The sequence below is a fragment of the Dendropsophus ebraccatus genome, chromosome 9, assembly GCF_027789765.1.
Source record: "Dendropsophus ebraccatus isolate aDenEbr1 chromosome 9, aDenEbr1.pat, whole genome shotgun sequence".
Taxonomy (NCBI): Eukaryota; Metazoa; Chordata; class Amphibia; order Anura; family Hylidae; genus Dendropsophus; species Dendropsophus ebraccatus.
In genome coordinates this window covers 38,046,166-38,072,081 of record NC_091462.1, presented here as the reverse complement: position 1 = coordinate 38,072,081, position 25,916 = coordinate 38,046,166, and the positions used below count along the sequence as shown (strand labels likewise).

Sequence of the window (25,916 nt, the reverse complement as noted above, 5' to 3'; positions counted from 1 at the left end):
AATAGTAATAATTCCTTATAGAGCCATACCAATTAATTTTCTTGATCAATTATCACTATGGACTTCTAGGAGCCTAAGCCGACAGAATCAGAGTTCCCTCTGATCCCACCCATTGATAATGGTTGTCCACTTATGGACTAGACTTCTCAAGCTAATGTTGCCAAGGGCTAAGATGATTCATGATCACATCAAATGTTATAAATCAGTATTTACTGTTTGCATACATGTTAGTACCCTCAGAACGTTGTTCTATGTTTGCTTTTGCATTATAGTCATAGCATATTTACATATATTTTGTTGGTTATAGCTCATTTGCTCGCTAAATTTGCTTACTAAAAGCAACATTTTAAAATAGTCTTTATTAAAAATGTCCTATTATTTTGCTACTGGGAATTCATCATTTAGCTTATGGTACTGGGAAATCTAACAGAAATCTGTCAAAGAACTGCTTCTGTTTCTAAGAGCTTGTATTATTGTCTCTTTTCTCAGTGTTAGATACAGTAACATGGTGGGGAATGTATATAGCAGATTAGAGTGAAGAGAGAGGGAAGAAAGCATAAGGGAAGAAAGCTCCCTCTGGCTGTAGATGGGGAGGAAAGCTCCCTCTGGCTGTAGATGGGGAGGAAAGCTCCCTCTGGCTGTAGATGCGGAGGAAAGCTCCCTCTGGCTGTAGATGGGGAGGAAAGCTCCCTCTGGCTGTAGATGGGGAGGAAAGCTCCCTCTGGCTGTAGATGGGGAGGAAAGCTCCCTCTGGCTGTAGATGGGGAGGAAAGCTCCCTCTGGCTGTAGATGGGGAGGAAAGCTCCCTCTGGCTGTAGATGGGGAGGAAAGCTCCCTCTGGCTGTAGATGGGGAGGAAAGCTCCCTCTGGCTGTAGATGGGGAGGAAAGCTTCCTCTGACTGCAGATGGGTAGGAAAGCTCACTCTGGCTGTATGTATGGCGAGAAGCTTTCGCTTGCTATAGATAGGGATGGAGGCTTACTTTAGCTGTAGACAGGGAGGGTAGCTCACACTTGCTGTAGAAAAGGAGGCTCAATCTGGCTATAGATAGGGAGGCTCATTATGGTAGTAGATATTAAGAGAAGTCTACTCTTGCTGTAGATAGGGATGACCGCTCACTCTGGCGGTAGATAGGAAAGGAAGCTTACACTGGTTGTAAACAGAGGGGAAGGGACACAAGACAGTATGCACAAGAGAGAATCATATGGGTTGTGTACAACTGTAGAGATAAAGCAGATGTTATGAGCTAGTAGAAAGTAGCAGTAAGAAAATGCCAAGTGTTCAGCATTAAAGCGTAACTGTCATGTTTTTTTTATTGCAGAAATCAGTAGTATAAGCGATTTTAAGAAACTCTGTAATAGGTTTCATCAACCAAAAAAAGCCTCTTTCTGTACTGAAGAAGCAATCTCCCAGCCTCCCCCCCCCTGACTTCTTATCTGTGCATTATATGTCTTCATTACAGAGAAGCCAGTGAAGACGGGCTCTCCTCTCTCCATTGTAAGCCTATGAAGGGGGGAGGGGCTGAGGGAGATGAGGGAGCAGGAAGAGGTGACATGAAGGTCAGCTGTTTGTAGACTCTCTGGGCACCTAAAACGCTAAATTCAGGTGTCAGAAAGGTCAGTGCTTATCTATGAACTTACTGAGAGAAGATTGCAGGGTGTTGTGCTGTGCAGGACTGCTCCGTGCTCAGTCACTCCTAACAGCCCCTCCCCTCTCCATAGCCACATAATGGAGACAGAAATCCTGCTTCATCTGATGTGAGGGGGGAGGCTGGGAGATTGCTCTTTCAATACAGAAGGAAACTCTTTTAGTACATAAAACCTATTACAAAGTTTCTTAAAATCACTTGTACTGTTGATATTTAATGTTTTCAGAAAAATGACCCTGAAATGACAGTTACGCTTTAAGTATTATCTAAAGTACTTACATCGATTGGCGACTTGGAATACTTTAATATACCATTTTCTAAGACGAAAAATCTCTGCAATATAAAATAAATAATTTAAAAGCGCAAATTGAAAGGATAAACAAACAGTGTAAGGCTAGGTTGACTTCATGTTTTACATATTGTATATGTCTAAAATGATCATCATTGCAAGTAGACATAATGAAAAAGAATGACCTTGACGCAGACGTATATAATTGTTTAACTATAGTGAAAGATGTATTCTACTATGCTATGCGGTAAGCAAAACATGCAGTGGACTCTTTCTATGGAAGTTAATGGCAGACATAGACAGCATTGTTGGCGTGCAGTTACATACATCTTGGACATAAATTTGGCTGAATTTTTCAAATAGCCCCTCTTAACACGGTCCCCAAATGTGGTGTGAAACTAAATATCTAGATTTACTCCATGTTTTCAGTCCAGCTATGGTCTATATTGTCAGGAGGAAAAGACATTTGCATACAGTCCCTGTCCCAAAGGGATGAAAATCAATTTACGCCTAAGAATTGAGGGAAGAAAGCAAATTAATTTATGGAAAGACTATGCAAATCCATGCAGATTGTGACTTATACTATAAAGTACATGTGAATTCTTAAGTCACAGAGCCAGAGTGTGGAGCAGTCCCATAGCCCAGGTCACAACCTACTGGTGCTCATGCTCAGTAGAGACTCAATGTACCAGTGTCCCCCTAGATCAATTAAATGGTTATTCTAGACCTAGAAGTTTCTATAATGGATGCCAGGTGCTGTAAAAATAAAAAGACATGCTCACCTGCCCCTGAATGGAGCCAGGTCCCCTCTTCCCTAGGCTTCTTCCTAATGCCTGCCAGTGATTGGCTGAGGTGGGTCACCACTGCGGCTTGTGATTGGCTACATAAGTACTTATTAGTACAGCTACATAAGTATAAATAAATAAATATTATAATATATATATATATATATATATATATATATATATATATATATATATATATATATATATGGCAGTGACTGCCGAGCCACTGTAACTGTAAAAACACCTGTAGGCTTTACTTATGCCCCTTTCACGTGGGGCGAATTTCACCGAGGAGTGATCCTAGAAACACTCAATAATTGGCTATTGTAAAAGTGAGAGCGATCAGTCAATGAGCAGGAAACAGCCATTCTTTGGATGATCGCAAAAATTTATTGCTATCGGCCGCAAAATCAGCCAATAGCAATATATTTAAATGACTGCACAAACAATGCAGGGGTCTTTCTCGCGGCTTGGCTGAGCGATTGATGGTGTCTTCTACATGCACAGCAAATGAGCACTGATCTTGCCGATCAGCACTTGTTGGCAGCCACAGATTGTTTAATGTAAAAGGACCCTATGAGGTTAATGATAAGAAAATGAATACATAATTTTATGGAATGGGGAACTTTTTTACAGACAGATTAGGGGAACCAATCAAGAATCCTATTTATAAGCCTACACTTTCATAGTAATTTTTAACAATCTCTGCTGGACGCCTAGATGCTTGGTATTTGCACAGATTGGATATGAGGCTTTCTGTATGACCTTATTAGTGTCTGCGCAGTCTAGTATTAGGAATACTGCAATCAGATAGAATGGGTATTTGCACTTACTTTATGCCAGCCTTTCAGCGGCCATTTTCTCTTCTTCAGCATAAATCCTTCATGTTTTTCAGGCTTCTGGACACTTGTCTGTCCTATCTTCAGTCCCTCTATGATTTCCCAACTGTCTCCTTCCTGAGAAAAAGAACCAGAAATGTGAACACACAGATGCATTAGTCTAGATTTTACTTTATACCAATATAGAATAGCCATCAGCTATGACCACTAGTGTTTCGGACAAATGGAGCCAGAATCCATGGAGAGATATAATACAATATATGTTAGAATACCCTCATTTATCATTTATCACTCAGATTAGTGATTCTTGTCTAACATGGAGCTATGACTGAGGACCGTATTTCATCTATTACCTTGGATTGTTCAATTCTAGATATTTAACACTTTCCCTACATAGGAAAAGACTGGGTGAGATGATGATGAGAACGAAAACCCTTGTATATGGTGGTTGGGCAGCTGGTTCAATGCCAACACATTATCGTCATTGGCTCTGGTATTCTACAGGTTTTCATGTAATATTAGATACTTGCATTGGTCTATTAAAGGTGTATGGGATATTTGCCATAAATGGCTACTACTGGAAAGCCCCTTTAATGGTAAGGATCATAAAAAGAGCACAATATAGATTGTCTCATTTAGTTATCTAGTCATGCTTAGCTTTAGTATAGGACACCTGGATTTATTGGGACTAGTCATTTATATTAAATTATAAGTTAAAGCTTCTTAAAGGAGAAGTCCGGCGAAAATTTTATTTAAGTATTGTATTGCCCCCAAAAAGTTATACAAATCACCAATACACACTTATTACGGGAAATGCTTATAAAGTGCTTTTTTTCCCTGCACTTACTACTGCATCAAGGCTTAACTTCCTGGATAACATGGTGATGTCACTTCCTGGATAACATGGTGATGTCACTTCCTGGATAACATGGTGATGTCACGACCCAACTCCCAGAGCTGTGCGGGCTGTGGCTGCTGGAGAAGATGATGGCAGGGGGATGCTCAGTGTCCCTCAGTGTCCTCCTGCCATCATCCTCTCCAGCAGCCACAGCCCGCAAAGCTCTGGGAGTCGAGTCGTGACATCACCATTTTATCCAGGAAGTGAAGACTTGATGCAGTAGTAAGTGCAGGGAAAAAAAACACTTTATAAGCATTTCCCATAATAAGTGTATATTGGTAATTTTTATAACTTTTCTGTCCCACCTCCACTTAGATGAGAGTGACTCGTGACGAACCACTAAGGGTGAGAAGATTGAAACAAAATTAGACAATAGAAAACTGGAGGCAGACTGCTGGGAAAACAAGAAAAGGAGGAAATGTCATTGGGGACACGAGTGGAATTTAATATAATCTTCATAATATGTTATAAGCAAACAATGAATATGTGAAAATTAGAATAAGTGGACCAAAGATTAACCTCTTCCCAGAATTTCACCCACATATAGGTCAAAATGTCAGACAAGAAGCATGAGATGAGCTTGAGAGTTAAGGGTATGTTAACACTCCGGAATTTTCCGCGGGATGCTAAATATATATGTAGACAGAACCAAAATGTAATTTTTTTTTATAGTCATCTTGCTTAAAAAAATGGATAAAAATGTAATAAAAAGCCACATCCACCCCAAATTGAAAAAAAAAACTTATGGTTGTGAGAATATGGCAACCCAGCTAATTTATTTCTATAAGTAATAAAATATATTTAAAAAAGTAATAAGTATATTGGGTAACGCATTGACTGTACTGACCGTCTGAATAGAGAAGATGCAGTTTATACCACACAGTAAATTCATGGTACCTATTGCTTCAGACATATCAGATATAAACTGACAGAGACAAACAATCTTGAGAGCACATAACCTACATTTTAGTATGCTGATTCAGAGAGAACAGAATGTCCGTGATTAAATACATGGGTCGTCCCTATCCAAGGTCACAGACATATGTTACTGATGTACACAACATGCGGTGAAGAGGTAATAGTACAAGGGCCTGGAACACAGCCTATAAAATTAGCTAAGGTTAAATCCTTACTTATTGGTCTTGTAATACAAATCAGAGGCTCCACCAAGATGGCCTGCTGGGAAATTAAGAAACTCATTATGCAGGATTATGTAACATCAGCTGCCGGTTTGTAACAGTCATAGTTTGTAAATATATAGGAAGATAAGTGTAAAGATTTCACCATCTCTCTCCTTGTATATCTTGCTAATAAGGATAAGTAATCAAACATCAGATTGATACATATGTATTCATACTTTATCACTGTATTTATGCGGGTTTCTTGGCACTTTAAATAAATTAATACAGGGATAAATACAAACTCCATGCGGATGTTGGTCTTGTTGGGATTTGAACCCAGGACACCAGTGCTGCAAGATAACAGTGCTAACCATTGTGCAACCCTATTGTTACAGCTTAGGTTAGCAGGGTTACAAGTAAAAAAAAAAGAAGGCGGGGCAAGAAAAAAAGCTGTGATTGGTGGCAGTCTAGCAGCTGAGGCCCCCACTCACTGCTAGAACAAAAATGATAGGAGCACTGTGTCTCTTTCCTGCTTGGCATTAAGGAAAGTTGAGTGCACATGGAGGGACATTTGGCTGAGTGCCAAGGCCACATGGAGGCCTCTTACCGCATCTGATTTACCATGATTTACGTCTGCTCAGAAGAAGGTGTAGATTTCTGTGCCCCTTTATGCGGAAATCTCACTAAAAGGGAGACTTTAGTAAATCTCGTGGGGTGAGTGGGGGCGGGGTCTGATGTATGAGTACACCAGTCTTATCCCCCATAGACTTTTACCATATCAATAAACTGCAAGGGAAACTGGAGCACTGACAATAGAAAGCAGCACCCTGGTACGTGCTCCTGTACCTTGGTTTTAGCAATTGTTTAGCAGCCAGCCCCCCACCGATTACAACTTCTGACATGTCTCTAAATGGGCACAAACATAAAAGCTGCACAGTATACACAGTTTTATTATTTTGACCATAAGAAATGTCAAGAAAGCTAAGTATATGAATTAGACATGAGAACCCAAGGGTCAGAGCAATGGGTCAACAGACTGATTCCTTATGAATGATGAATGTCATAGCCTCAGTATAAAGGAGCCATTTTTTCAAGGGGTAGTAGGTAATCACCTATTAGTTAAGTTAAGGGACAGTTATTGGTAGTAATGGGGGAGGGGGTCCTTTATTAAACAGATAATGAAGAGCAGTACATTTTCAGGGAACTTGTCTGTGTCCATTATTGGTTTGGGAAAAGGGGATTAGCGCCATTGTTCCTTATTCGCTGGGTTGTCAGCGGTTTGAGCACACTGTAAAAAATAGCCGGAGTCATCTCTTTTAATTGGCATATTGCTAATAAAGATAATGTTCAATGAATACAATTAGAAGAAGAGATAAAAGGCTGTATCTCAGAAAACCACAAGGCAACTGAAAAGCATTAAAAAGGAATCATGGGTAAAGGGAATCTATTAGCAGGAAAGATGACCATACCCATCGGTGCACCGTTCAGGGGCGGGCTGGGCCAGGGTGGCATATGCCCGCCGGGCCAGTCCCCCGCCCCCCCCCTCCCCATGCCGTTGAAGGGCCGCGGCCGACGTATCTCTTGTATGTATGACAGGAGAGAAGTCCAGGCGCTACGGGACTGCAGCGGTGAGCTTCCGGGGCCTCTGTGTAACAGGCCTGTTGTGGCAGAAGCTCACTGAACTTACAAGATCAGCTGCCAGACCAGAGGGAGACACTGCTGCTGGATACAGGTGAGTGTATTTTTGTTTTTATTCAAAGAAATGCTACAATGGGGGGGGGGGGGGGGGGCTATACTATGGGGGGCTACAAAGGGGCCTATACTGTGGGGCAGGGGCTACACAGGGGTCTATACTATGGGGAGCTACACAGGGAGTCTATACTATGGGGCTACAAAGGGGCCTATACTATGGGGGGGCTACAAAGAGGCCTATACTATAGGGGGCTACACAGGGGGTCTATACTATGGGGGGCTACACAGGGGGTCTATTACTATGGGGGGCTACACAGGGGGTCTATTACTATGGGGGCTACACAGGGGGCCTATACTATGGGGGGCTACAAAGGGACCTATAATATGGTGGTTACACAGGGGGTCTATACCATGAGGGGCTACAAAAAGGCCTATACTATGGGGAGCTACACAGGGGGTCTATACTATGGAGGGGGGCTACAAAGGGGCCTATACTATGGGGAGGCTACAAAGGGGCCTATACTATGGGGGGGCTACACAAAGAGGGCATATGGGACTCAAAGAGGGCCAAACTATATTGCACACAGAGGGACCTAACTGCTATAGGAGCTATATAATACTGTATAGGGGCAGAGCACACTGGGGGCACAGAGGAGCACTGTAACTGTGTAAAGCAATACACATGAGGACTTTGTATAGAAAATAACATGATCCTGGAATGAGGAGCCTAAAATGTTTGTCTGGCAGATGTTATGGAGACGACTGGAGAAATCTTTGTGATAGCCGGGCCAGATGGAGAAGAAAAGAAAAAACGAACAACCTTGATAAGCAAAAACATCACTTGCAATTCATGTAGAGAAGACGCCCCCTGTGAGTCACTGGATGTAGCTGCACTATAATCACTTATAATGTCTGCAAAATGTGCAGTCTGGATCTACCTCTATATGGTCACTGCATAAGGAGAATATTGGTCTTTTTATAGTTGATTTAATACAGTAACAGTACAGTGTTAATATCCACTTAATGTGTCGTGAAGATGGTAGTGGTCATGGTGTATTATTTACCCTTTGTATACTGGTATCATTGGTAATATGTGTGTTTATATAGTGGATTTTATTCCGTATCAGTATTCAGTTTTTGGGGAAAAAACTGAATCCTGGATAACCCCTTAGAGGGAATCTGTCAGATCACAGCTGCAGATCCCGCGAAACAGGTGTTAGGAAGATAAATCACAGGACCTTTAGTTGTCATTTGTAAACTTTTAACATTGCCCTTATTGCCATAACCAGCCGAAGTGTGACAGTGACGGCAATGGCAGCACCGCCCTATATGTCAGTCAGAGCAGGAAGAAGAAGGGTAGGGAGATGCTGCTGCTGCTTGGCTCCGCCTCTATGACACTTCAACTGGTAACGGCTGATATTAAACCTTTACAGTCAGAGATTAGCAGCACGAAATGTCCAGTCACCTCTATCTCCCCAGCACCTGTCTGCTGGGATCTGACGCTCTGTACCTCATATGGACCTGACGGATTCTCTTTGAAGAGGTAATCCAGGCTCTGAAAAACATGGCGGCTTTCTTCCAGAAACAGAAACACTCTTGTCCTCAGTTTGGGTGTGGGTTTTGCAGTTCGGTTCCACTGACATGAATAAAGCCTTATTGTAATACCACACAACTTGAGGAAAAGGGTGGCGCTGTTTTTGCAAGAAAGTAGCTGTGCTTTTTTGTAATCTTGGATAACGCCTTTAAGAGTCTTTTCGCACTTACTTAATCTGTTGTAGATTTGATGCTGCCGATTTCATCAGCATAAATTCCTAAAATCCGCAACATTAAGTTCAGTTCGTATTATTAAAAGCATGTGAATGTACCCTGACGATCGGTCGCTACTCATGGGCCAGTGCTGTGTTCTTGCCCCCCAGGCTAAAATTTTCCAGCCAGCCCCTGGTTATGGTGAATAGGTAACTTGTATTAATATGTAAGTAAGGGTGTTTGGTACACAGGAGCATTCATTTACCTCTTACCCACCAGTTTTCATCCAGCCCGGCTGGGAGTAACGTCACTACAGGGAGCCAGAAGAGTATTCATTAATAGGCATTCCACCTAGGTGTTAAGGACCGCCCAAAGGGCACCAAACAAGCTAATTTACATATTAATAAAAGTTATGTTTTTACCTTAACAGCACAAAGCACTTTTATTGTGATAGACAGTAGTATAGGATATAAAATAACTTGTTGAACTATCAGTAACTGTAGAAAGAAACCCTTGAAGATGGCCCCTCTATCCTGTACCATTCCTGGACCCTTATCTTGTCTCCAGGTGACAGATGGAAGAAACCAATAAGAAGAGGGTACTATACTCCCCACCCCTTGCTTTGTTTATGCACACAATATAAACTGCTTCTCACGTAATAAAAGGCCACTTTCACACTATGTAAGTTTTCATTAAACAACGGACGTTAATGACAGTGGCTGATCGCATTGAACGCAGTGTATACACACTGGCCAGGATTCCATGCGGCTGCACAAAAAAAAAACTGACATGTGCAGGAGCACAAAATTTACAGCGCAGACAATGCATAGTGCAGCTTCGGACGCACTTTACATCGTCTGCAACGGTGAATTGGAACGCGGGCACACACAAAAATCTGCCCACAATCCAATTCAATAGAAATGAAGTTCATCCGGGTTGAATTTCACAGACAGCGGTTGTTTTATGACACAGCCGTGTCACAGAACGGCTGCTGTCTTACATAGTGTGAACGTGGCCTAAAGGGGTTGTCCAGCAAAAAAAAAATTTCTTCAAATCAACTGTTTTCAGAAAGTTATATAGATTTATAATTTTAATTTAAAAACCTCAAGTCTTTCAGTACTTATCAGCTTGTGTATGTCCTACAGGAAATTGTGTTTTCTTTTTAGTCTGACACGGTGCTCTCTGCTGCCACCTCTGTCCGAGACAGGAACTGTGCAGAGCAGGAATTTTCTATGGGGATTTGTTACGGCTCTGGACGGTTCCTGTCACAGACAGAGGTGGCAGCAGAAAGCCCTGTGTCATACTGGAAAGAAAACACCACTTCCTGTAGGACATACAGCAGCTGATAAGTACTGGAAGACTTAAGATATTTAAATAGAAGTAAATTAGAAACTTTCTGACACCAGTTGATTTGAAAGAAAAAGATTTTCTCTGGATAACCCCTTTAAGTATTATTCTGACCACAGAGATTGTCCAGAGTAATTCTTTGACGTATACGTATACTTTCCTCATTATGAAATCAGCAGCAGGTAGCCAATCACTTGGATACAGATAGTATCTACTACAACATTATAACAAAAGGCAGCATCAGCCTCCCTGTTTCCTGCCAGACTACATTTTATCAGTAGGTTAGGATCATCTCTCCTGCAGATAGAGTCCCTTTAAAGTGTCACAGTCGTTATAACTTTCCAAATCTAAATCATCAGTAGATGTGATATAAAGCAAGTTTGCAATTTACATTCATTATTTTTTTTTTTAGTTATCATGGAAAACACAGCACTTCCTGTTTTCTGACTTTTTTTTTTTCTCAAAAAAAAACAGGAAACAGTCAGAAAACAGGAAGTCCTGTGTACCCCAGGCCATCTGAGCGCTCACAGAGAAAGTAGTCATGTGACTGATGGACACATTGAGCTGTGACTCTCTGTACTGGCTGGAATTCCTGAGTTTAGTCCGTTTTTTTCAACCAGCACAAGTCAGAAAATCTGCCTACCGGAGACTGGACCTGGATTTCTGGTAAGTACAGCTTTGTAACAGCAATAAAAATAATGAATGTATATTGCAAACTTTCTTTATATCACATCTACTGTTGATTTAGATTTTGAAAGTTATAACGACAGGTACACTTTAAATGCCAGGTATATTGCTGCTATATGTAGAGTCCAGTGAATCATTTTGTGGTCACAGCTATTGAAAGATGTTTACATCAGATGTTCTTTTCATTACAAATTGAGGATAAATATAAGCTAGCACAGGCGATAATCTGGTGAGTCATGGCTATGTGTTTATTACACCTCAGACATCTAGATTCCTTCCCGCAGCTAAGTGAATTATCTACAAATACAGCTTATGGCTGACCATGGGGAAAAGGCATTTTCGTAACATACAGGACACATGTCATACAAGCTACTATCATCATCATCATCATCATCATCATCATCATCACCATCAGCTGGGCAGTATTACATAAGCTGGTACAACAATTGCAGGCAATAGTATGGTGCTCTACTCCATTATGTGCTTTTTGCCTTTTTTTTTTTTTTTTACATATATCATTACATTTCCAAAGCTTAGTCGATAGAATTTTGTGCCGGTCGCTATAACAGGAGTACATTATCATTGCACTTTATATCAAATGACATGTCACGTATGATAAAAGGGCTGTTCTCTTCTTGTAATGTTACGGCATATTCTATAGTTACACAGTATATATGTGACATGACAATTCTTTGAGCAATTCTTTGAATCGCGCAAGCCCTCCCATAGAGATCCGCCGCAGAATTCTACCAAATTTGTTCAGTGTGAACATACCCTAATAGTTACCAAGGAAATTCTCGCAACAATACTAATACTGGTGCCTGACTGGAAATACAGGTGCAATTCTGTGATCAAAATCCACAGAATTTATTGGAATACCTGGGAATGGATCTGTATCTGAAACACATTAAATATTTTTACGTAAAGCCCTGACTGGAGGGCACTGCACCTAATGGGAAGTCTGGTTCAGTCAGGACTTTAAGGGGTGCTACAAAAAGAAAACTTTTTTTTTCCAGAACTGGTGTGAGAAAGTTATATCTCAAGTCTTCCAATACTTAGCAGCTGCTGTATGTCCTGCAAGAAGTGGTGTATTCTTTCTAGTCTGACACAGTGCTCTCTGCAGCCACATCTGTCCGTGTCAGGATCTGTCCAGAGCTTCAGTAAAAGCTTCAGCGTCTCCAATCTTTGCTGTATGCTATTGGAGTCACCAAGTTAGTTGTCATAGTCCTGTGTATCCTGTGTATGGTCTTTGCCCTGATCTAATGGCCTTGCGTCTTTCTTCAAAAACTACCAGTCTTAGAGGAGAACCACTTTAAAGAGGCACTCCAGCAATAAAAAACAAATAAAAAAAATATTCAAAATCAACTGGTGTGAAAAAGTTCAAGAGATTTGTAATTTACTTCTAATGAAAAATAAATATTGAGTCTTCCTGTAGAGAGTACCATGTCAGACTGGAAAGAATACATCACTTTATGCAGAACATACAGCAGCTGATAAGTACTGGATTATCCCTGGATAATCACTTGAGTACCCCTTTAATAGGGCCTGTTAGCCATATGTGCCTTTGAGTACCAGTCAGACCAGACCACCTTCTTATGTTGGGAGCCAAAATTCTTTCTTCTTTCAAGTAACTACTCCTTGAAGTTAACTCCTTTAGTGCCATCCCCTATCTGCCATTATAACAGGGCCCTGTTATAGGAGCTGTTTAGGATCTGTGCCTCTATTATGTGCACTATGTTAGGTAAAGTTATCCATTATATGACACTCCTTGAGTGCTGATGTTTTGGTGTACTCTCTGCCACTAAGCAAGTGGAACTACAAGTACCAGCATACCCTGCCCTACCACCACACTGGGGCACTGCAGGATTCTATTGCTAGTCGTCTGTATTCATCAACTTTTGACTGAAGTATTTAGATTAATGGCGGCCGATATCAGAGAACGCAGCCTGCGCCTGACAACCTCAGCAAACAACAAAAAGCTGAGTAACACAAAGCATTCAGCCGCTGCCAGTTTCCGGCTGCCAAACAAAGTGGTGCCAATAGCTCTTGATGTAAAATTCCATCATTGGCAAATTATCATGGTAATTGAAAATCCGCATTGAGGAGTATTCTGCTGTCATTGTGCACATGTCTGATATCTCATTTAAAGTGAGAAAGCAGTCTGCCAAAATGGAGATGATGAAGGAAGAGAATTAAGCTCTAGTGTCAGCATCAATAGAATACGTATGAATTATAGGGTTTAGTTGCCAGGGTTATTAAAGGGATTATCCATAATCTCAGGATAGATGTAGTGGGTATCTGACAGCTGATACACCTACTGATCCCCAAAGTAGAAGTAACTTGCCCTTGAGTGATTGGAGCGGCATCAGATTTGCTTAGAGTCTTATACCATGTAAGCCGGGCAGCACTGTTATAGCCAATGTAAGGCTGGGTTCACACGACGTATATTTCAGTCAGTCTTGTGGTCCTCATATTGCAACCAAAACCAGGAGTGGATTAAAAACACAGAAAGGCTCTGTTCACACAATGTTGAAATTGAGTGGATGGCCGCCATTTAATGGCAAATATTTGCTGTTATTTCAAAACAACGGCTGTTGTATTAAAATAATGGCAGTTATTTACTGTTATATGGCGGCCATCCACTCAATTTCAACATTGTGTGAACAGAGCCTTTCTGTGTTTTTAATCCACTCCTGGTTTTGGTTGCAATATGAGGACCACAATACTGACTGAAATATACGTAGTGTGAACCCAGCCTAAAGATGCAAGATACACTTCCCGCTGTATAATCTAGAAAAAGATGGCCCAGTAAGCACTCAAAGCTTTGAAGAAGATATAATTGATGGGTTGAAACGTTGCTGTTTGACACATTAATGCAATAAATCTTCACAGAATGTATTCTTGTAGTGCTGCTGGACCACAACTGGACCTATAAGGAGTCCCCCAACTTTTCCAGATAAAATATAGAGTTTGGGATATACTTGCCATATAAGACTACCCCACTTCCAATGCACACCAAATAATAATCAATAAAAAATATCAGACAGCAGCGAGATCTGAGAGGCAGAAAAGGAGGTAAAGTAATACTGGTAGGATACAAGGATGGCCAGATGGGGGAAAGAGGTGTGTTTTTCTGGGCACAGCGCCACTCTACTGTATCTCTTTTTTCCCCCATACCTCGGATGCCTGCAGCTCACTCTGCCCTTCATTCTACTGGAGAATCTGCGGTCACTTCATATGGTGGGAGGAGCTTAAAAAAGGCTGCATCCCTGCCGTTTGTGGTGCAGGCAGATTCTCCAGTCAGGTTCCGAAGTTTTTCAGCACCCGCTGTATAAGACAGCCCCTGACTTTTGAGAAGATTTTCCTGGGTTACGAAGTAGTCTTATAGGCAGAAACATACAGTACCGACTGGGTGTATAAGACGACCCCTGACTTTTAACTGGGTTAACTGCAGCAAAATTTAAAAAACAAACAAACAGTTAACTCAACTGGGGCCCGTTCCCAGCATCCAAGCGTCTCCTGGCCAGTGTGTACATCACACTGCCTGTGCCGGGAACCCCTCAAAGCTCTCTCGAGCAGCCGAGCTTCTCATCAGAGACGCTCAGAGAAGCTCGGCTTCTGGGAGAGCTTCGGGAGAATGACACATGCTTCGGGTACTTCCTGAGCCTCAGTCATTCTTCCAAAGCTCTCCCGGCAGCAGAGCATCTCCGAGCTTCTCCGACAAGACACCCAGCGCAGTCAGTGTACGTCACACTGGCTGTGGCGGGAACAAGACAGGAGGCACGCAGAGGCCAGGAACGGGTCTCCGGTGAGTTAACTGTTTGTTTGTTTTTATAATGGTCGCCCCATACGATGGGGATGTGGCCATTTTTTGAGCCCCACCCCATGAGGCGACCATACCCGGCGTATAAAACGACCCCGACTTCTGAGAAGATTTTTCAGGGTTAAAAAGTAGTCTAATACGCCGGAAAATGTGGTATATCCTATATAACATCTACTACAACCAGTGTTTGGTGCCTGACCAGTTACTATTTGGATCATCTAAATGAAATCCTTTTGCTAGAGAAAATTTCAGATGATCACTTTTAATAAGGGGGCACTCCATAGAAAGAAAACAAAATAGGGGACAAAACTAATAAAGCTTTGGCTGTCCAGGCATGATGGGAATTGCAGTTTTGAAACAGCTTAAGGGTCAGAGGTTCCCCATCCCTGCTGTACCACATGCTAACCAAGTGTGAAGGGACTTCATGTACCTGGAATTATTCATAATGGGGGAGATTTATCAAACATGGTGTAAAGTGAAACTGGCTCAGTTGCCCCTAGCAACCAATCAGATTCCACCTTTCATTCCTCACAGACTCTTTGGAAAATTAAGGGTACGTTCACACGTACCGGATCCGCTGCAGATTTCATCCAAATGACTGAACATAGGATCAAATCTGCACCATTAAATCTGCTGCGGATCCTGTACGTGTGAACACACTCTAATGGTGGAATCTGATTGGTTGCTAGGGGCAACTAAGCCAATTCTACTTTACACCATGTTTGAGAAATCTCCCCCATAACCTCTTGGGTTTGTTTGCTAAATATCTAACAGCTTCAATTCTGTTAGATTAGAATGAGACAATCTATAGAGAAATATCTATGATATTGGCCTCTAGCAGGTTACCGATTAAAAGACGCTGAGCTTGAAACTCGTGATTTACTGCTGAGGAAACAGCTCTATAGGATTCCACAGATCTGTAGCGTGAATTACATGATCTCAGCAATTCCAATGATCTGTAACCTAAGATGATGTAAGCAATACTACAGAACAGAGGAGCACACCTCCTTTATAAGTCTGCAAACCTAACACCATTACCTGCAGGCCGTGATATCTACTATGGACAGAATAGGTGGATTGTGTTACCCAATCACTTTACTTTACATGTTGTCACCAGTGGATTAGATGTCATGTGAAGACAAGTTGTGGGGTCTGTTCTAGATGTCACTGTTCAATGCGGATGGTGGAAATAAGAAGGAGCATTATAAGCCAATAATATGTACCGGGAACATGCTTGTAACCCAAATCACTTGTAGATCAAAGCTAATTTTCCCATTAGAAATAACTGAAACACTGATGATTCATTCAACATCCCAAAAACAAGGTAGGTAAGGTGTTCGGAATCAAAATGCAAACTATCAGTAAAGAAGGGGTTAATCAGTTAACTCTCCCTCCACACATACCACTCCCCAGGTTAATGAAAACTGGCTGGTACTAGTGCCGGCTGTCTGGAGCAGCTATAGGTGAAGGGGTTAAGGGGGTTATCCAGCACTACAAAAACATGGCCACTTTCTTCCAGAGACAGCCTCACTCTTGTCTCCAGCTTGGGTGGGGTTTTGCTTCTCAGTTCCATTGAAGTGAATGGAGCTTAATTGCAAACCCCACCTGAACTGGATACAAGAGTCGTGCTGTCTCTGAAAGAAAGTGGCCATGTTTTCGTTGCACAGGATAACCCCTTTAATTCAGAGTTCAGACAGAAACAGCAGTGGTGCGGACCGGCACCGGAGGAGAGCTGAAAGGCGTCCGGTCACCAGCAGAGTGGATCAGGTAGCAGTGGGTTAAAATGAGAAGCTTTTCTACCCAGTACAGTAACGGGATGGGGACACAGGGGACTTATATATTAAGAAATCTTGCTCGTTTACAGAGTTACAATTTTAAAAAAAATTGTACGTTTGTCTTGCAAAACGCTCTGAAACCAAGTTACTATCTGAAGGTACAATCGGTTTGGGGGGGGGACAGATTTTCTTTACTGACATTTACCTATTGTAACTTCATTTTCACTTCACTTTTACTTTATGGAAAAAAATGTATTGCTGCTTAGGAGCTGTCAGACAGCATAGCAGCTGTTTAGCAGATTTTATCGTGCACCACATAGCCTGTCTGACACATGAATTCCTAAAGTCTACCAAAATGAGTATGGGTATTCTGGAGAGCATATGTTACATTTGAAATGAAATTTGCTCTATGTGGCAGTATAGGCGGTCATTCACATTCTCCGTAATCCACAGGCCCTTTGGAAAGTGAAGCTGTAGGCTGGCATCTGGAACTCCTGGCATCATGTATCATTATGATGCGAGGAGCTCTAAGCAAGTTCAAATCTTCCCGCTATTGTATAGCTGTAATACTGTAGTAGTGTCGGTACAGTAACTGGAAGATTTGAATAAGTTCGGAGCTCCCAGAAACACAATGATACATGATGCCGGGAGTTCCTGGTGCTGGCCTGCAGCTCCACACTCAGTAGGGTCCATGGGTTACTGAGCATGTGAACAAAGAAAGTCCTCAGTCAGCAATTTTCGCCAATGCAATTCCAATCAGAATGACAACTGAGCACTTTTAAATGTTAAAGAGGACCTGTCACCCCCCGTGCCGGGTTGACAGGCTCCCGACCCCCCGTTAGAGCCCCCTATACTCACCTAATCCCGCCGGGTCCCGCTTCTGGAGATGGTTGGGTGACGGAGATATCAGCCGCTGCAGCCCGGCGCGCGCGCTCCTCAGATGAGTCCAACAACCATCGAGAATGACAGGAGACAGGCTCTAATGGGGGGTCGGGAGCCTGTGACAGGTTCCCTTTAAGTGTATTCTCTGAATAATAATGTAATAAAAATATTTTTTATTTCTATAGCGCCAACAGATTCTGCGGCACTTTACAATTCTGAAATACCCCCATAAATAAACTTGCCACTTAAATCTGGAGATAATTTAGCTCACTGAGGGATAAGGTTACATGCTGCTCATAGAAGTTTAGCAGAGGAGGAGGGAGCTACAGAGGGAGACATATAAAGAAATACTGTTTAATGCTCTACTAACTGTTATATCTAACTCCAGTGCGGGAAATACAGTTTCTACTGCTCTATTTTGTCCTCCATGCTGCTGCTTCTGGGATATGCTATAGGGTTATAGGAAAGGAGGATCTCCTCTTCTCTCTGTTCAGTGTATGGGGGACCCCATAGCACCTATTCTCAATCCAATAGCTTTTGGACAAGTGACATTTAGAACTATTGGGGGAGATTTATCAAACATGGTGTAAAGTGAAACTGGCTCAGTTGCCCCTAGCAACTAATCAGATTCCACCTTTTCCAAAGAGTCTGTGAGGAAAGAAAAGTGGAATCTGATTGGTTGCTAGGGGCAACTGAGCCAGTTTCACTTTACACCATACTTGATAAATCTCCCCCATTAAGTACACAGAGGAACATTGGTGAAAAACACCATATACAAGTTATATCATGAGCAGAATTAGTCTAGTCCCCACGAACATACATACGACGGCTATCCTGCAAGGTTTGTTAAAAGCTGAGAGAACATTTAATGATTACCTACTGTTTTCATGGGGCTTTCATGAGATAATGAACTAAGCTGAGATATTGAAGTGTTAAACCAACTAATTAGATTACAACCCAGTCACACCATGAGGGCGAGGCCAGTTCTCACTGAAACTTTGAGGTGTATACACAACATCTGCATGTGTTACAGTACACATAGGCTTTCCTGTAGATTCACAGCAGATTTCACCCCACTATATTCAAAATGGTAAAAATCTGCAGCATTTATGTACATTGTGCACGCTGTGAATTTTAAAATCTGTGGCACTTTTTTTTTTTTATTGCATTTCAGTAGAAGAGATAAGTAAGACCATTAGAGATTGTACAATAAGAGATGCTTTATAGCATGTGTGAAGGTTGGTGCTATTAAAGCGTAACTGTCATTTCAGGGTCATTTTTCTGAAAACATTAAATATCAACAGTACAAGCGATTTTAAGAAACTCTGTAATAGGTTTTATGTACTAAAAGAGTTTCTTTCTGTAGTGAAAAAGCAATCTCCCAGCCTCCCCCCTCACATCAAATGAAGCAGGATTTCTGTCTCCATTATGTGGCTATGGAGAGGGGAGGGGCTGTTAGGAGTGACTGAGCACGGAGGATTTCTGCAAAGCACAACACCCTGCAATCTTCTCTCAGTAAGTTCATAGATAAGCACTGACCTTTCTGACACCTGAATTTAGCGTTTTAGGTGCCCAGACAGTCTACAAACAGCTGACCTTCATGTCTCCTCTTCCTGCTCCTCATCTCCCTCAGCCCCTCCCCCCTCCATAGGCTTACAATGGAGAGAGCAGAGCCCGTCTACACTGGCTTCTCTGTAATGAAGACGTGTTTGCCTGATAATGCACAGATAAGAAGTCAGGGGGGGAGGCTGGGAGATTGCTTCTTGAGTACAGGAGGAGGCTTTTTTGGCTGATGAAACCTATTACAGAGTTTCTTAAAATCGCTTATACTACTGATTTCTGCAATAAAAAAAAACATGACAGTTACGCTTTAAGTATCTGCATTCTGGGCTGAAGGTGTCTTTCTGCACTCCCACCACTAGGTGTCTCTATATGTCCTATGCACTGTATGTGTATTGAGGGTTAACTAGAAACGTGACTGATTTCTTGTATTTTTCTGTGTATGTCACTGTCTGTAAGCTGACTGAGAACCAATCCCTGAATTGGGTAACTTTCAGTAGTCCCTCCTCTATTCATTAAACCTATTCCTCAGAGGTTTGATTTGCTATGTCTCTGTTTTTTGCCCAATCGGTTAGCTCCCTGAGCCCTATATATTGTAAGGTAGAGTAGATATGTAATCTCTAGTATCCTGGGTTAGCAAGAGAAAACACAAGAAAAAATTCCCTGCTGAAAGACTTTCCAGGGCCTGGAGGCCAGGACCCATCTGTGGGGTCCTGCAGGAAGTGGTGTATTTTTTTCAGTCTAACACAGTGCTCTTTGCTGCCACCTCTGTCCGTGGCAGGAACTGTCCAGAGCAAAAGCAAATCCCCATCTAAAATCTATACTGCTTTGGATAATTCCGGTGATGGACAGAGGTGGCAGCAGAGAGCAGCATGTCATATACCACTTCCTGCATGACATACAGCAGCTGATAAGTACTGGAAGACTTGACATTTTTAAGTAAATCACAAATCTGTATAACTTTCTGAAACCAGTTGATTTAATTTTTCCCCTCTGGGGTATCCCTTTAAATCTGGAAAAACAAAACTCCACAATAATCTATTTAGAGAAGGGTAAGGCATGAAAACAATATAACAGAAAAAAGTACCCTAGACCTTAAATTCGTTAAAAGTCGTTCATAAAATGGCTGCTTGGAAAATACAATTGTGCATCCTGTTTCTTTAAAATTTAAGGCAGCATCTGGGATAGAAAATTCACTGTATAGAGAAATGCAACAGAAGAGATGACAAACTAGGTCTGTGCTACAGAGGATATTAGAATAAATGGTTCTTACCTGTCTGCTATCCCTCTGGGAAGAGGAAGAAGAGGAGGCACTTTTGTGCGTTGGCGTTGATATTTTGTGAGCTGGCGATATGCCTTTCTCTTCTGAACTCATCTTCACAGGTAGATCCTATGTAGTTCTAAGGTGGCAGCAAAACCATATCAATCCTCTTCATATAGATCATGCAGTAGGCCAAAAAGGGTCTCTCTCCAGAAGCATTTATCCAGATTCATCACATGGTAAAAACTGAAAGGACACCAGACATAAGTATATACTTAAATATACTGTGAATCCAAAAGCCATGCACATCTACCTATGATATAATGTTTATACACGTCATAAAAATATATCTATTTGTCAATAAATCCATAAAGAACTGTGTAGCTTCGGGGGCCAGTATGGCTGGGTTAACACTACGTTTTTGCAATCCGTTTTTTTGCAAAAAAATGGAAGAAAAACTGATGAAAAAAAATTGTGTGCATCAGTTTTGATCCGTTTGCAATGATAGGCAAAATTTTTTCCTAAAGTACACTGCAATGTGTGGTGAAATTGAAAAAAAAAAACATTTTTTTTTATTTGGAGGTTTTTTGTTTTTATGCCATTCACCCTGGGGTAAAACTGTCTTCTTATGCATGTTCCTCAAGTCGTTACGATTACAACGATATATAACATGTATAACTTTTATATTATGTGATGACTTGTAAAAAATTCAAACCATTGATAACAAATATATGTTCCTTAAAACCGCTCCATTCCCAGACTTATATCGCTTTTATCCTTTGATCTATGGGGCTGTGTGAAGTGTCATTTTTTGCACCATGATGTGTTCTTTCTATCGGTACCTTGATTGTGCATATATGACTTTTTGATCGTTCTTTATTACAATTTTTCTAGATTTGATGCAACCAAAAATGCACAATTTTGCACTTTGGTTTTTTTTTTGCGCTTACGCTGTTTACCGTGCGAGATCAGAAATGTGATTATTGATAGTTTGGACGATTATGCACGCGGCAATATATTTATTTTTATTTATAACATGGGAAAAGGGGGGTGATTCAAACTTTTATTAGGGGAGGGGGCATTTTATTAATAAAAACTTGTTTTAAAAAAAAAAATTAAATTTACACTTCTACTAGAAGCCCCCCTGGGGTTAGGGTTATTCCCCCCGGGGAACTTCTAATATAAGCACACTGATCTCTCATTGAGATCTATGCAGTATAGTAATACTGCATAGATTCATGAGATAGGCACTCTATTGCAATAGAGTGCCGAGCCAGGATCAGCGCCAGCCCAGGTCAAAAGCCGGAATCGCCCCTCCGCAATCGCGTTGCGTGGGGGCGATCCACCCCACTAAACACCATGGATGAGGCTGCAGTAAGTGTTCAGATGCAGCTGTCAACTTTGAGAGCTGGATCTGAATACTTAATTAGCAGGCACAGAGATCGGACCATGCCCGCTAATAGCCGGGCTACAAGCGGCACCTGGGACCGCGGCGGTTCAGAGGGGGGCCACCTCGCAGCCCCGCTCTGAACTCCCCTAGCGACCGCTGGACGTAAGGGTACGCCCAGGATCGTCTAGGGGTTTAAAATAAACGGATCAGTTTTGATCCTTTTTTTTATAATGGAAGTCAAAGAAAAAACTGATCAAAACGGATGCACACAATTGCATCTGTTTTTTTCATAAATTTTTCATCCGTTTAAAAAAAAAACAAAACAAAAAAAACGGATGAAAAACACATTTCAAAAACGTAGTGTGAACCCAGCCATATTGTATGGCCCATTAATACAACGGAACTTATTATTCTATGTTCAAAATTCAATCTTGAAAGCTGTAAACAAACGTTAGACCAAGTATATTGGTAAGTTTAATAATAAGTTTATATTATACAGAGATTAAAAATTTGGTAAAAGTGGAAAACTCCTTTAAGTACAACAAGTAATCACCACACCAATCTATGCTGCAGTGTTTTTTTACAAGCCTTTTTTTGGCTTGGTTGATGAGCTCCTATATCTCCGAAGGGTTAAAGTTCATCAAAGGCAATAAAAATTCTGTGTGACCTCAGCCTTTTGCTAATAAAAAAGAAAAATCAATAAGCAATGAAAACAAATTAAACCTTAACAATGTTGTGGATTTATGTTCAAACACTTATCCCCTATCCATGAGATAGGTAATAGACGTCAGATTGTGGGGGTCCAACCAGTGGTGTATCTACCACGGAGGCTGCTAGCACCACAACGCGCCATGATACTAGCTACCTCCGCTACTGGATGGGGGCTTGCACCAGTAACCCCCCTTCCCCCAGGACCAGCATCCACATACTCAACTGGCCCGATGCAGTCCACCATCATTCGTTCTACCGGCACACAAATGACAGCAGCTGGGAAACGAAGGAACAGTGGGGGAGTATGTGGTAGATGGCCCTGAAAGGGGGGGGGGGGGTTCCGTACAATTTGCGGCCCTATGAATCCTAGCTACTCCCATGGGTCCAATCATTGAAACCACTCACGATTTTGAAAATGGGGCCATGAATCGTTGTTTTAAAAGGAACGGCGAGAGTCGCATGCACACCACTATATTCACTGTCTACGGAGCTGCCACAGATAGACGAGAGCAAAATTTAACTACTAAAGTTGCATGAACTTTGAGCCCTAGCGTGCGTCATTTGATTACCAGTGGCTGAAGTTGAATGCAGCCGTAGGGAATCCTGAAAAACATGGATATAGACTATGGCCTATGGCGGACAATGCTTTATACATTCTCTATTGGGCTGTCCAACATTGCTAATTGCCAATTTTATCCCCATTCTTTAGATCGTGTGGATAGGGGATAACAGCTCCAAATGGTAATATCCCTTTAAAGTCGTCTTATTATTCAGCAAATACAAATTTTAAAAAATAAAATAAAACCCTGCAGAAGCCGCTTCCATATTCACTTAATTTTCTCCTCAGAAATTTCTTTAGAGGACGAGGAGGATGGGATGGAGATGGAGGACAGTGAAAACCGCCGGGAACTATTAATAACTGCACGCTGGTAAACACATTTTATGTCTCCCGCAGTAATGTGCCTCCCCAAAACACAGCACATAAATCAGCATTATATTCTTTACTATGTGCAGACGACTAAGTATGTATTTTTGAGGTCAGCAGCCCTTAATAGTGTAACCACAGCACCCCCACCCCTATAGTGCCGGCTAATGCATACACTTATTGATTATTCCCTATCGTCTTCCTGTTCTTCCAGCTGATGTAGAACAGGAAGGCTCTGTACAAAAAACATGAAGGGCAGAGGCTGATGAGGACAACGTCACACAGAGGAAAATACTAAGCCTTAAAGTATTCAGCCTTATAGACTTAGTTACAAATCAATAACAGCGGGATGAACATGCCGGCATTAGAATTTTTTAGATCGGATGAAGACATAAATATTACCCTAGCGCGGTGCAGTACGGAGGCATTCCCTGCAGACCCCGGCAGGACTCAGCACAGCAAAGCTTGTAGTTGGCACTGCCTTATCGGGAAATACACAAGGCGACCACAGAACAGATGTTTCACGGCCTCGTACCAGTCCAGTTCAACTCCTCCATAGCTAAAAATGTTCTCTGGAATTTCTTCGTTTCCTGCATTCTGCCTTTTTTTTGTATAATACTTTGCCTCAATAGTGTATAAAGCAGAACACTGCAATTCCACAAGAGATTTTTACTTTATACATTACTACTTGTGAACAGTCAGGGTCCTATTACACAGCTCGATCATAAAGTGTAAACGAGTGCAGATCTGCTAGATCACCCTCGTTTACTGAGCAATTAGACTGGCAGCACAGACTGCACGGACATCGTTAGCGATGTACAGTATAGCAATCAGCATGTGGAGTATAATGTATAGTAAGTGCATAAGGCTGCGTTCACACTACGTATATTTCAGTCAGTATTGCGACCAAAAACCAGGAGTGGATTAAAAAACACAGAAAGGATCTGTTCACACAATGTTGAAATTGAGTGGATGGCCGCCATATAAGAGTAAATAACGGCCATTATTTCAATATAACAGTCGTTGTTCTAAAATAACAGCAAATATTTGCCATTAAATGGCGGCCATCCACTCAATTTCAACATTGTGTGAACAGAGCCTTTCTGTGTTTTTAATCCACTCCTGGTTTTGGTTGAAATACTGACTGAAATATACTGACTGAAATATACATATACTGACTGAAATATACATAGTGTGAACGCAGCCTAAACCTGGAAAAAAAAACAGCACCAGATCCCCATAATGCAGTACAGTAGTACAACAGGCTAGAAAAGAGAAGCAGGGCTGCTGTCTGTGTGGTCACATGACAGCAATGGGGAATGGATGTGTCCAGCAGGGACCAATCAGCAAGAATCACAGAACTGTGCAGGAGGACAGTGACAGAAACTTTCCTATAAAGCAATGTGAAGGACTGAGTGTAAGTGGAGGCACATTATAGCAGCAGTGTGTATAGCAGAGTGTGAATGCAGGCACATTATAGCATCAGTGTGATCAGTGTGTATAGCTGAGTGTGAGTGCAGGCAGATTATAGCAGCAGTGTGTATAGCAGAGTGTATTTACATTATAGCAGGAGTGGAGAGGATGGGAAACACAAGGACTGACAGACTGCAGGGAGCATGAAGGAATGAGCAGGACAGATGTGGGCACATACATGCAGCACTCTCTGTGCAGGTAGAGAGGGGTTAGAGCTATAAAGAGAGATTACCTCCACAGTCCTGTCCCCTGATGGAAGCCCCAGCCTGAAGTGGATCTGCTATGCACAGTGTGTACAATGTACAGTGCTGTAGACCCCGCTATGCAGACCATGCCCGTCCCACAGAGTACAGGGAGCGATTTTTGTTTGTTTTAGAAGTCACCATTGTTTTTGTTTGTTTAGTACCCGACATCAGAATACCCCTTTAATCACCTCTACATCTTTCCGCCTGATTTTGCTGGGGGAAACTAATTCTTATTGCCTCTGCAAAGAAATGTTGTATTACATGGTGGCTATTTAGACAAATGGCAGTCCTGAAATAGATGTATGGGTAAAGCCCACCAGAGCAGGATGTCCACCCCCTCCCCCGGGTTAAGGATCATAAAGGGGGATCCTGAACAGAAGATATAAAGACCAGCTTCTTCATTAGACAACCCCTTTAAGAATCAACAAAAGAAGCTGTATAATAATATACACATTACATTAAATGTTTGGCCACCATTTCTGTGGTTTTCTTTTCACTTACTCATAACTTGGCATAAGAAAAATGTTGAAAACAGGGTGAAAATTATGTAAATGTATTAGCAAAGTTTCCAAGCTTTCCCAGCCGCCTCTGTATGCTTAACCTTAACGCTTGTTTTATATATATAACGTAGACGGGGAAAATCAATAGCCAGGCAAGCGGGGGGGGGGGGGGGGGGGGGGGGAATAATGCACAAGATTAGGCTTTTCTACCATTACCACCATTAAACACAAACATGGCTAGATGGCCACTTATCTAGATGCCACCCCACTGTGCTAATTCATAAAGCTCTGCCAGAACATTCTGTACATATGCCATTCAT

General features: G+C 41.8%; 1 protein-coding gene across 3 annotated transcripts in view; it reads right to left on the bottom strand.

Annotated features, from left to right (window-relative positions):
* Nucleotides 1-25,916, bottom strand: part of OSBPL6 (oxysterol binding protein like 6) — a 152,333-nt gene that overhangs the window by 58,136 nt on the left and 68,281 nt on the right. For 2 of the 3 annotated variants that reach the window (XM_069983011.1, XM_069983014.1), the window contains exons 3-5: nucleotides 20,365-20,598; nucleotides 3,555-3,677; nucleotides 1,927-1,980 (exon numbers count right to left, since the gene is read on the bottom strand). In XM_069983011.1, coding sequence (XP_069839112.1) covers nucleotides 1,927-1,980; nucleotides 3,555-3,677; nucleotides 20,365-20,466 — 279 coding nt within the window. In that variant the 5' untranslated portion in view covers nucleotides 20,467-20,598. Of the gene's footprint in view, nucleotides 1-1,926; nucleotides 1,981-3,554; nucleotides 3,678-20,364; nucleotides 20,599-23,780; nucleotides 23,860-25,916 lie in introns of those variants that run through there. The other variant, XM_069983013.1, reaches the window with a different exon arrangement.